Source organism: Vicugna pacos, chromosome 12, assembly GCF_048564905.1.
Source record: "Vicugna pacos chromosome 12, VicPac4, whole genome shotgun sequence".
Classification (NCBI taxonomy): Eukaryota; Metazoa; Chordata; class Mammalia; order Artiodactyla; family Camelidae; genus Vicugna; species Vicugna pacos.
Window position 1 is genome coordinate 11,787,177 of NC_132998.1, and position 12,439 is coordinate 11,799,615.

Consider the following 12,439-nt stretch of genomic DNA (forward strand, 5'->3'; position numbering starts at 1 on the left):
TACTCTTGTTTTAGCTTTCGTAAACTCTGGGCTTTCACGGGACCAGGATTTCTTATGAGCATTGCTTACCTGGATCCAGGAAACATTGAATCTGATTTGCAGTCTGGAGCAGTGGCTGGATTTAAGGTGAGCATCTAGTCCTACCTCTGTCCCTTTTAAACACTGCACACCTCACATCCTTTTCCTGTACTCTGCCTGTTGCATATCAACCTCAGTGGCTACGTGCTGTTACTTCATTGGCAGTGACACTTAGATGAAAAGTACTTTCCATCTGTTTTTAAATTTTATTTTATCCACATAGTTTCCCTGAACAAAGGAGAAACTGCAGATGGGAGAAATGAAGGCTCAGAAAGGTGAGAGGTGACCTAGCAGGTTCTGTGTAGAGTGTGATGCAGAACTCAGGTCATTTGATTCCTGACCTGGGCTCTTTCCTGAATGTAGTGTTTCCTATTCACATTGCCAAACAACCAAACAGAAGGGACCCCCCTGCCCCCACCCCCACCTAATGAGTGTTATGATGAGATCTTGTTCTTGTCTAGTTGCTCTGGATTCTTCTGTTGGCCACTATTGTGGGGCTCCTGCTCCAGCGCCTTGCGGCTAGACTGGGAGTGGTCACTGGGCTGCATCTTGCTGAAGTGTGTCATCGTCAGTATCCCAAGGTGAGGAGTTTTTGTTTGTTACTCATATAGGAATCTGTGTGTCTGGCCCCACTGTTATATTGAAATAGTGGAGAACTTGGGAGTCAGTAGCCCTGAGGAGTGGGAGTCCTACAGAAAATTCTGTAGCCCCTCTTGCTGCTAAGCCACGTTTCTGTGCTCTTTCAAAATCTAACTTGAGATTCACCTTTCCCAGAAGGTTTCCTTGGAAAAATACTGTTTGAGTAAACATTTGCCTTTCACTCTGCCTTCTGGTGTGTATCAGTGCCCGGCTCGTGAAGGGGCAGGGGCATTCTCTCTAAGCACTTTCCTTCTTACGTCCATATTACTCCCTCACTTTGCATTGTGCATATTTTCTTTTTCCTTTGTCTTTGCCTTCAGTTAGAAAAAAGTGAGTTTTTTCCTTTTGCTACAAACTATATGTGGCAGGATCTTTGGATTTGTTAATAATTATTTTTCAGTCTACCCTGACCCTGGAGTTTACACTGTCCTCTATAGCTTCCTTCTGGACATTTTGGGCCTTTCTTACTGCTGCCTAATGCAAGAATGAATCCTGTGTCTGGAAGACAGCTTTGAACTGGCTTGATCTTTAGATAACATACCAGTCTACCTCCAGTTTATCTAAGTGTTTAGTCTCCTTTCCTGGCTGTGAGAAAGTATCCTTAGCTGCTTTTTTTTTCTTACGTGCTTTTCAAAAAGAAAAAAAAAGAAACTTGGTAAATTTAAATTTTTTTAGCTTCTCTTTCCTCATGTATCTTATCAGTTGTTTTTTGTGACATGTTTTGGGTAGTCAGTACCTGGAGGGCTTTTTTTCCTTTTTTTTTTTTTTTGCCTCTGGCCTCAGTGAGCCAGCATTTTCTAAATTTCTGCTGGATTGTTTGACCAGGTTAGTTTCCAGATTTTGTAATAGGACTCCCAATTCCAACCACGTTGCCCTGAGTCCCTTTGCGTATCTGTCTTTTTTCACTTGCTTATGTATTATCATTACATTAAGGATGACTGCATCTTGATTGTGGTAGTGGGTTCATAGGTGTATACATCTATCAGAATTCATCGAATTATGTGTCTGAAATATGTGTAGTTTACTGTACAGGAGTTACACCCCGATAAAGGTATTTTAAAAAAGAAAAGAAGAAAGGATGACTCCAGCCTTTTCACATTTGTTTTGTCTCTTCAGCTATGATCAGGAAAGATATTTTCTTCTGCAGTCATTTTCTTTTCTGTCCTGAACAATATTTTGACCGTATTAGTATCCTCATTTTCCCCTAAAACTTCTAGGATTGCTTTTAGGCAAAAAATTAAGTGGAAATAATTACGGAAATTCCACTCGCGAGTGGAAAGGAAAAAGAAAAAAATTAGGGTCCGCTGTTGCCCTGACCTTGGTTCACGGGCTCTGCCACATGGAAGCACCTTTGCCTTCTCCAGCTAGGGACCAGGTGGAGCCACGTTCTGGTACTGCATCTCTAGACCGAAGGCTTATAAAGGACTGTTTATGGGTCAGTGCCAAGATGTGCCTTTCCAAACCATGGAGGAAGTTCTTAGAAATGATTAATTAGAACCATGTCTTTCTGTTGTTTGATGTTTAGGTTCCACGAATAATCCTATGGCTGATGGTGGAGTTGGCTATCATTGGCTCAGATATGCAAGAAGTTATTGGCTCAGCTATTGCCATCAATCTCCTGTCTGTAGGAAGGTGAGGGGGGTTTTCTCTAGGAAGTAATCGGTGTTTTGCTAGATTTCAGAACAATTGTGAAAACAAAAAACCAATTCATTTTCAATTTCCAGGATTCAACTCAAATATTCAGTTTTTTTCTGTGGAACTGTTCTGGAACCATCTTCTCTCTTGGCAGATGTGGGTTCTGTATCTTTCATGTTTTCACGTTGGGTTACGCATACTTCCACTATACAGTGTGTGGCAATGTGTATTACAGTTATTTATTTGTGTATCTGTTTATCCCACTGGACAGTGAGCTCTTTGAGGGGTAAGACCCATACTTTTCAACTTTGTATCCTTAAAGTCTGACGTAGAGGACAAAGTTTGAATGAATGTATTTCAGTTGGTGCTGTGATCCTAAACTACCCAAGGCCTGGCCTTCAGCCACTGTTGCCTCTCCCCCAGGTCCTTGCTTTTCCAAGTGTTATGTATCTGGAGAGCTGTTGGGAAGAGGGTTTCTCAATGTTTCTTTTCTTTCCTTTAATCTCTATTTCTTATCTCTGACCTAGGATTCCTCTGTGGGGTGGAGTTCTCATCACCATTGCAGATACCTTTGTGTTTCTCTTTTTGGACAAATATGGTAAGGAGAGTGGGAATGGAGGGGTCAGTCAAAGGAGCTACTTTCCATCATGTAACTAATGGGGAAGTCTGCCTTCTGTGAGCTCACTGCTGCGTTTTCCCCTTTAGGCTTGCGGAAGCTAGAGGCATTTTTTGGTTTTCTGATCACTGTTATGGCGCTCACGTTTGGATATGAGGCAAGTGTTACAGGCTGTTCGTTAGCTTTTTAAAACAATTTTTTCCCCTTTTGTTATAAATGGCAGTATAATGCTAGGCCGGTTTAATTGTATCGCATGTGTTAATAAAAAGCCATTCAGCCGTGGGCCAATTTTGAAAAATTATGGTATAGCAAGGACTAGTGTCCAGCAAGGCCTGCAGGGACTGCTGGGTCAAAAATGACTATATTTTCTAGGACTTCCCAGACTGGATTCCCTGGGTCCAAATTGGCCATCGCAACAACAGAACATCTTGGAGAGGGTTAGGGAGCGGGTGGTAGGGTTCTTGGCAGTTAACTTAGAGGGGTTCTATTTTTGCTTATCCTGGTTGATGCTAACTGCAGCTTGGAGTTTCTCTGCATTGCAGCAGTTAATGAACTATAGGGGATAGTGTGGAAATGTGGCGGATATAGTGCATTTCTCCTGGTTTGTGCCCCAACCCAGACACTCCTAGGAATCAGTACCATTACGTGCTGTAATAGCACCTTTCTGTGTCCAGTTGATTTCTGCTTATTTGGCCTAGCTAAATTTTAAAAAATATATCTCTACTATGAGTAGATGATACAGCTTGGTCTAAGGCTTTCAAGAGAAATGCTGAACCAAGAAAAAGTATGTGTGACAAGTGTTTCTGAATGAGTCTCAGCAGATGCTCCTGGCCAAAATAAGTGATTTTTAGATGAGCTTATGTGAACACAGAAGTGTGATTAGTGTGGATAATCAAGAATTGACTCTGTTCTTGGATCTGTCTCACAGGAGTTATTGTGAAGCTAGTGTAAATAGGCCCTTAGCAGCCATTTTATTTCTTTAGAATATTAATTACATTCTCTACACATCTATTTCATATATCTAAAACATGATGTAAAATACCTGGTTACCCCAGCCCTAAATTCTCTGACCTGTGCTGCTTAGTGGTTTGGGTGGTTCTGTATTCCTCATTGTCCTATGTAGTTGTTGATGTAGGGATTTAGGGAGTAAAGGCTGTGGATTGTTCCCTAGTACTGCGTGACTCCCCCAGTATCATATTCCAGTAAAGGCTGATAGCTGTTCTGTTGGTATGTAGTATGTTACAGTGAAGCCCAGCCAGAGCCAGGTCCTCAAGGGCATGTTCCTGCCGTCCTGTTCAGGCTGTCGTACCCCGCAGATCGAGCAGGCTGTGGGCATCGTGGGCGCTGTCATCATGCCACACAACATGTACCTGCATTCTGCCTTAGTCAAGGTGAGCAAGGCCTCTTGCACAGTTCATGGGATCTTTCCATTTAGTTGCAAGGGACGCACCTTTACTTTACAACTGTTAGAGCTCTGAAGGAGCAGGGTGTTTTTCCACAGTTGGACTCCATATACTTGGACACAGTTTTTATCACCAAGGTGACCAGAGATAACTGACCCCTTAGAAAAGGAACTAAAGTTCTTCATAAAAGGTCTGAAGGTGCACATTGTCTCTTGTGTTTATATCTCAAAAGCCTGGGTGGCCTTGTGGAGGTGAGAAGAAAGGAGCCCAACCTGGCTTTTACTAGTGAATCTAACGCAAGAGTTTGCTGGGAGATTTCAGAGGCCTTTGTAATTCAGATTACCCTCCCCTTAGGTCTGAAATCATGTTGCTTCTGTAGGTCAGTGATTCTTCCAGCCACGGGAACGGAGAGCTCAGCAGTCACTCAGTCACTCTTTCCTGTTTGGGAATGTGTGGTGTCTTCAAAGGGTCATGGGGTTCTTACTCACCCAGTGAACCAGGATGTAAGCTGATCCTTCCACACTTCATGTGGTCAGTTGTTTGCCCTCTGGGTCTTTCAGCAGACTCGAAACTCATGAAATAGTAAGGAAATTTTATCCCAACTAGTCAGAAAATGACTGTTGCTGTTATCTCTTTAGTCCAGACAGGTTAACCGAGCCAACAAGCAGGAAGTTCGAGAAGCCAATAAGTACTTTTTCATTGAGTCCTGCATTGCTCTCTTCGTTTCCTTTATCATCAACGTCTTTGTCGTCTCAGTCTTTGCCGAAGCATTTTTTGAGAAAACCAATGAGCAGGTGGTAAGTAAGCCAGGGTCCTGGGTGGCAGTGAATGTGATGGTAAAGAGAAGGCTGAAATGGGGTAGGAAATGTGACAGTGACTTAGACCTTAGGGAAAATAGACGTCTAGTCTCAACACTGGCCCTGAAATCACTGCACTAGTCGGGGTCTACAGTCTAAGGGCTCATCTTTCCCAGCTTTTGGCTGAGAAGGGAGCTTACCTTGAACTAGAGGTTGCCTCATGTTACTGCGCTGGTGGCGTCACATCTGTTTGGTTCTTTGTCATCCCCTTTTGTTTCCTGCTTACCAGCTGCTGGCCTACTTGTCAGTCCTGCCATTTGGTTATGACAGGTTAGGAGGAGTCAACAAACAGAAAACAGAAACTGGTTAGACAGACTGTTTTGTTATTTTGAATTCTCTGTCATCTTGATTCCCAACTGCCTATGTAGTTTTGATCAGTTTTTTGTTTCTCATCTATAGGACCTCTGACTCCTGGCTCTGCTTTGACTAAGGACTCCCTGTTCTGGGTGTCCTCTCATATTTGAAGCCTTCTTAAGAGTTCTCACCTCCTGTCATCATTTAAAGTGACCCAGCATTCTCGTATTACCTTGCCCAATCTAACTCAGTAGATGTGTTTGATGCCACAGGAGTTTAGGAAGGGTATGGAGGAAGACCACAAGGGCCGTAGCTGCCAGTCTCTGCCCTCATTACAGCCTCCGTCCAGTGTCTTACCTTCGGTGTATGTCTCTTAGATGCTCCTGTGTGATCTGTAGGAGAGATCTTCTTACCTGGGTCCTGGCCTCAAAAATAAAAATTGTTCCTAAACTGCTTTGGTTTCAGGTTGAAGTCTGTAGAAATAGCAGCAGTCCCCATACTCACCTTTTTCCTGAAGATAACTCAACACTGGCTGTGGACATCTACAAAGGGGTAAACTTATTCAGATGTGTGGTCTTTGCTCCTGAATCAGTATTCTTGGCATAGAATGTGGTCTTTTCTGTGGGTTCGCTTCAGCGCTCAGGATATCTTCTCTTGAGTGTCATTTTTCCCAGAGGTCCAGATGCCAGACAACCTTTTTGGATTACATGGAAGGGAACAGAAGATCACCTGAAAAGATGAATTGTATCAGTTATTCCCAAACTTGTGTTCATAGTATATTGTTCCTAGGATGTTGATTGGGATAACTAAAGAAAGTGTTCCTAGCAAAGTGTTCTTTATTGGGGGCCTCTCTGACCCTTTTATGCTGGTTACATTGTAAGCCTCTAAGAGTAGAATATATAGTACATAGCATTTCCCACATTTGTTTGACCTTCCTCTTCACTCCTGTTACCATCTTCCAGAATAGTGTGTTAAGGAATATAATTTGGGAAATGTGTTGTAGACTTTTTTTTTTTTTAATATTTAAGATCTAAGCAGAGGATAAAGGCTTAGGAGCCTGGAGGAGAGAAGGGACTAGACTGAGGAGAAATGAAGGAGCATCCAACAGAATCTAGAATGAGGTCAGGATCTGAGTCTAGCTTCTGGACAGTGCCCAGCACAGCACTTGGTATAGGTGGGTGTGAAGCAAAGGAGAGGAAGAAATGCTGTAGAGAAATGCTGTTTGGGGTGTGGTCTCAGAAGATCTTTGGCACAAACATCTTTCTCCCTTGCCTCTCCCAGGGTGTCGTGCTGGGGTGTTACTTCGGGCCTGCTGCACTCTACATCTGGGCAGTGGGGATCCTGGCTGCAGGACAGAGCTCCACCATGACAGGAACCTATTCTGGCCAGTTTGTCATGGAGGTACGTGCTGTTTTGACTGGGATAGTCTAGGGGAAGAGGACATTGCCTGTTTGTTGCTTCTTCTTAATCCCATGCTTCTAAGGTCTTCCTGAACCTCCCCAAACCCTTTTCCATTTCCTCTTCCAGACATTCATCCCATTTCTGTGTCTTCTTTCAGGGATTCCTAAACCTAAAATGGTCACGCTTTGCTCGAGTGATTCTCACCCGCTCTATTGCCATCATCCCTACTCTGCTTGTTGCCGTCTTCCAAGATGTAGAGCATCTGACGGGGATGAATGACTTCCTGAATGTTCTTCAGAGTTTACAAGTGAGGAAGGAACTGGGGAAACCCATATCCCATTGAGTCAGGCAGCGCTGTGTATTGCCCTTAGGTACCAAGCCTTGTACTGGTTGCTGGGGAAAATTTGGAAGAAGAAAGAGGCACAGTGTTGGTCTGTAGCGAATGCATATGAAATCCCTGGCATCTAAAAGGCTTTTAGAAATGGCTTGTTTTTTTAAGCCCGTTGAATAGGAATTATAAGCCATAATTACACATAGAATACAATTACTGTTCATTAATCCGGACAAACTTTAAATAATGTATAGGACACTGCTAGGTTTTAATGGAGGTTAAGGAGACAAGGTACAAATTTTGTAAGAGACACTGTGGTCATAATTGATACAAGGTTAATGACAGCTCTACAGATTTCAACATAATGCTCCAGCATGTCGGGATGACAGGAGTAATTTCTCATGGAGTAGATGAAGCAGGGTCTGTGTTTCCTTTTTGCTAACAGTCCTTCTCTCTAGGGTGATACAAGGACCCCCAGTGGCCTTATCTGATCTTAGTCTTTTCTTTTCCAGCTTCCCTTTGCTCTCATACCCATCCTCACGTTTACGAGCTTGCGGCCAGTGATGAGTGACTTTGCCAATGGAATGTGAGTGCACTTCTCTTAGTTTCCTAGAGATATGTGGGGGAAGGGCATCTTCATCAAGCAGGCCAATCAGACAGTGAGTCTATGTGCTCTGAGAGGTGATTGCTAGAGCTGCCCCCTCAATCTTTGACTTAGAAAATGGAGACTCTGAATGTAATCAAGACGGCAAACATGTATTTCATTTCTGGGGGAAAGTTTCCAACTTTTAGGACTTTAACTCTTCAACTTCAGCCACCGAAATTTAAGGCTCCATATTAAATGATCTTGATGAGAAAGGCATAAGCAAATACTTCTTATATACATCTTTAAACGACATGGGTATTTGTGTTTGAAATGACTTCTTGTATCTCTAGGGACTCATGACTTTTTACATTTTTAGGGCTTGTGAGATTTCTTAGGGATTATTTGATAGTATTTTTTCCCCTCTATCATTGCATAACTTTGGCTTATTTAACCTAATCTGGGGCATGAGAACCACTTTTCAGTTCATTTTGAAATGCCTCTTACTCCTGTGTACCCCAAGAAACACAGTGTTTTTTTCTGTTTGTGGACAGATTGGACTGTTCCACCAGTAATTGTGCTGATTCTTTTTACAGAGGCTGGAGGATTGCAGGTGGTATCTTGGTCCTTATCATCTGTTCCATCAACATGTACTTCGTCGTGGTTTATGTCCAGGATCTAGGACATGTGGCGTTGTATGTGGTGGCTGCTGTGGTCAGCGTAGCTTATCTGAGCTTTGTGTTTTACTTGGTAAGTCCAGTTGGGAGGGCACAGAGACATTTGGTATCAGGGATGGCAGAGGTGGGGCTGACTGTCACTCAGAAATGGAAGGGCCCAAAAGAGCACATTAACAATCTATCTCTAGGTTACTGACACAATTTACATTAAATTGTTAAATCAGCTGTGATTCAGCAATGTTTTTAACCATAAAATTTACCCTGGTTCCTAAGAGCTATCAGTTTCCTATTTCTGTGACTTCTGTCTGGTTTCTAGTCTTAATAATTCCTAACAGGAGAGTATAGTATGTTTGAGATAAGATCAGTAGTGTAGAAAGTGGTACAAGATGGGCTTGGAGAAGGGGGCCGTGTAGCATGATTTCAAATCTTTGGAGTGGGACATATGTGCGTTCATAGCCCTGCCCAGCTCTGCTACTTGATCGCTGTCCAATGAGGAAGGGAATAAATAGTGATATTCTCTCATTGAATTATTGTAGACTCATTTTTAAGTGATGGTTATAAAACATAGCTACATAGAAAAGGAATGCAAAATTATGTATACCTAGCTAATCAAAGAAATTTTCGTAAGTCTAAAGTAAATTATGTAAAAATGGTAATAGTAGTTTTCTTCAGATGATGAGGTTATGAATATATTCTTTTCTATTTTCCACATCTTCTGTAATATTACTTATATTAATGAAAAACAGCTATAGCAACAAAAGCAGATCTGCCTCCCTGTTCTACACAGATTACTATAAAAACCAGGGTTGAGGATTAGGGGCGGCAGAATTGACACCATATCTGCCACAGAGAATAGCTAAGGATGGAGGCTGGAAACCTGCTGCTCATCTTTATAACACTTACCTAGTCTCCCACACCAATGTCTGCCACAGGTTAGGTACTTGATTGAGAAAATCACTTTAGTGAATATTGAAAAATTATGTCCTGGATTGATACATCCCTTTTTTTCCCCTCCCCAGTAAACCATGGGCACGCTAAGATGATGCTGACCCTGTAATACAGGGACTTATTCCAAGGAAACTCAAGTAGCTGAGTATGTCCTTGACAGACATTGTTTTAAAAATTTGCTGTAGAAGTTAAAGGAATCTTTTCTTCCTAAATTGGTTATGAATGTGTGAATTGTTCTCAGTCAGCCTGAGGTGATTGAGATTTCAGCGAATGACCAATGTGTTAGCCTGTCAGTCATTCTCCCCATCATGAGGAATGGGGTAGGACTGAAGAACAGCCTTCTGGGAACTCTCCCAGCCAGATAAAAGAAACAAGTCACAAACATAAAGCAATAGGAATGGAGGGAACTCGGTACCGAAAATGGTATGGCAACAGAGAGCAGGTTTGCGTGTGAGCTGTGCGGTGTGAGCAGTCACGGTGGGTAAGAGGGCTTCGGAGAGGTTGGTGAGTGATGACTGTGTTTTCTCTTTCAGGGTTGGCAGTGTTTGATTGCACTGGGCATGTCCTTCCTGGACTGTGGGCACACGGTAAGCATCTCTAAAGTCCTGCTGACCGAAGAAGCCACCAGTGGCTATACTAAGTAAACACTGGATCAGTCTATCTTCCGCAGGTAGCCATCAGAGCCAGTGTGTTTCTATGGTTTACTGTGTGAACATAGCCCAAAGTATGTGCTGTTGCACAGACTGTGTTTAGGACTCAACTATTTGTTGGGAAAGACTTTGATTTATATATGTTTGAAAGATGGAGTTATTTTTCTTCCTGACCTCCTAACCTGGGAACTGGATTAGGTAGGATCTTTGGAAAGCTGACATTTGCTGCTATCATTCCAACACTATAAACTCTTCAGTAGATGCAAAGGCCAGCTTGTTGTATCTTTTTGAGAAATAATCCTCTATGCATGATTCTTAACAAGGCTATATGTTTAAAAAAATTTGGAAAATGCAATACATTTTTCAGAATACAAATGACAGGATGGGTATGCAAGTTTTGTTTATCAAAAGATAATGGATTTTAAAAGCCTGAGAAATACTTCCCTTATGCTTACTCTTTTAATTATTTTAATTATAAAAATAAAATCTCGATTAGGATGGTTTGATCCATATTAAATATAAAATTATAAGACCCCTACATCTATCAAGTTCAGGATTCTTTTAACTTATTTCCACTTTAAATTTCTCAATGAAAGTCAAGAAGGGTGAGAAAGCATAAAGAAAGTGATAAATGGACAAAATTCACCAGTAGGTGGTGGTTACTAATCGCCTTTGGAAATCACTATAAAGATTTTCCTCAGAGATTGAAAGCTTATTGAAATTTTCTTGGGAGTCCTGATTCTAATAACTCATGTTAGCACACAGCTTTCATGATACTTCTTCTCGAGCACTTTTCTTTGTAAAACCTTCACCTTCCTCCTCCAGGAGGGTAGTGATAGAAAAAGATGGTAGCATTTATGAACTGATGTTCTCTTGAGACTTTGGGGGTGAGGAGAAAAAACATGCAAGGAGAAGAAAAGCCATCTGTTTTGTGCCTAAAAGCCACCTTCTACCAGAATCATCATGTTTTTCTGAAGCATGCCCAAGATGACTTGCAAAACAGTCTCAGGAGCTCTGGATCTAACCGTTGCAAAGCTCTCTTTCTCAGCAAGTCCATAGGTATCGCTATGGTTGCAAAGTTCTCTCAGCAGGGTTGCGCTGGGCTACCTCTCTTCAGCCATTCCCTCATGGGGAAAAAGTTTGAGACCAGATGGTGGAGCTCTGGAGTCAGAGGAAATGGGGCCCTTCAGCATGAAGCTGCTGCTCTTCAGCTACTTCTGGCATTTTTACTCGTGGAGCCTGATACCATGTGGTTGTCTCAAATCAAAGCACATTTGTCTGGTGGAGATCATCAAGTCTGTTATAGCCACTGACTTGATGAGAACAGTAATGGGAATGGCGTTGAAGGACTTCTCATTTTTTGGCGCTTTCCTTCGGAGTCCTTGTTGATAGATGCTCTGTGTTCACCTGAACCCCTAAAGGCATTATAACCGGTACTTTGTACAGTCAAAAACACAGACTGGATGAACTGTCTTTTCTCTGGCATTAAGGGTAAACTACTGTGTTTCGCTGGCTGTACCTTTATCTTAGCCCCTCCAGTAATGTAGCACAGGATCATGAAAGACAAACGTCCCTAACTTCCTCCTCATGTCCGTCCTGCTCCCCTGCCGTCATTCCTGGAACCGGTCATGTGGGTGTACTCTGGACATTTTGGGGACTGACATCTTAGTTCTCGTCTGGCTGCAGTAGGTGAAGGCCAAACTGACATAGAAATTCTTTGTAAAGACGGTACAGTAACACTTACCTTTGACCTGGGTCTGCCTGGGTCCAGTCAGTCTCAGATTCACAAATAATTATAAGCTCAGGTAAAAGCTGCTAAGTTTTCTTTTAACAGTTGTGTTTATGACTTGCAGTGATGAATATTTTCTTCCCAGTAAAATGGCATTTTATCACTATGTGTGTACTATCTGACAGTGTGAAAAACACTCCCATACTGTATTCCATTTGATCCTCTCAGAAAGTGTACGGTCTGTTCAACCAGTACTCTGGGTGCAATAAACAATGTTGAGAACTGAAGTCTTCCAGTGCCACCATGTGCAGTGTGTTTATGTGGAATGTTTAAGGATATACAGTTGTACTTTGTGTGAATTGGCCCTTGTTCTCCATAAATGTGGCATGAAATATAATTGTGCTGCTACAGCATACTGGGAATTAACAAGGATGGGGAAGCACTGCAGTTTGGCTCCTGTGAGGTTCTGCTAGTCTTTTTACGAGTGGTTACAACTAGCGTTTAGTGACCATTTAATGTGTAAACTTGGTTTGTAATTAAAAACATTTTTTTCTTTTTCCAATTTGGCTTCTTGGGTATTTTTTTCAACCTTGAAAGT

The 12,439-nt window shown here is 42.1% G+C and overlaps 1 protein-coding gene across 8 annotated transcripts in view; it reads left to right on the plus strand.

Moving 5' to 3' along the window:
• Positions 1-12,439, plus strand: part of SLC11A2 (solute carrier family 11 member 2) — a 44,403-nt gene that overhangs the window by 26,131 nt on the left and 5,833 nt on the right. For 7 of the 8 annotated variants that reach the window (XR_012078344.1, XM_031682993.2, XM_031682994.2 and 4 more), the window contains 13 exons: positions 1-126; positions 540-659; positions 2,243-2,349; positions 2,880-2,950; positions 3,058-3,125; positions 4,204-4,359; positions 5,010-5,168; positions 5,988-6,074; positions 6,804-6,923; positions 7,081-7,230; positions 7,767-7,840; positions 8,434-8,587; positions 9,996-10,049. Coding sequence is in view for 7 of the 8 variants with exons in the window: in XM_031682993.2 (XP_031538853.2) it covers positions 1-126; positions 540-659; positions 2,243-2,349; positions 2,880-2,950; positions 3,058-3,125; positions 4,204-4,359; positions 5,010-5,168; positions 5,988-6,074; positions 6,804-6,923; positions 7,081-7,230; positions 7,767-7,840; positions 8,434-8,587; positions 9,996-10,049 (1,446 nt within the window). In the remaining variant the exon portion in view is untranslated. The remainder of the gene's footprint in view (positions 127-539; positions 660-2,242; positions 2,350-2,879; positions 2,951-3,057; positions 3,126-4,203; positions 4,360-5,009; positions 5,169-5,987; positions 6,075-6,803; positions 6,924-7,080; positions 7,231-7,766; positions 7,841-8,433; positions 8,588-9,995; positions 10,050-12,439) is intronic. The other variant, XM_072972796.1, reaches the window with a different exon arrangement.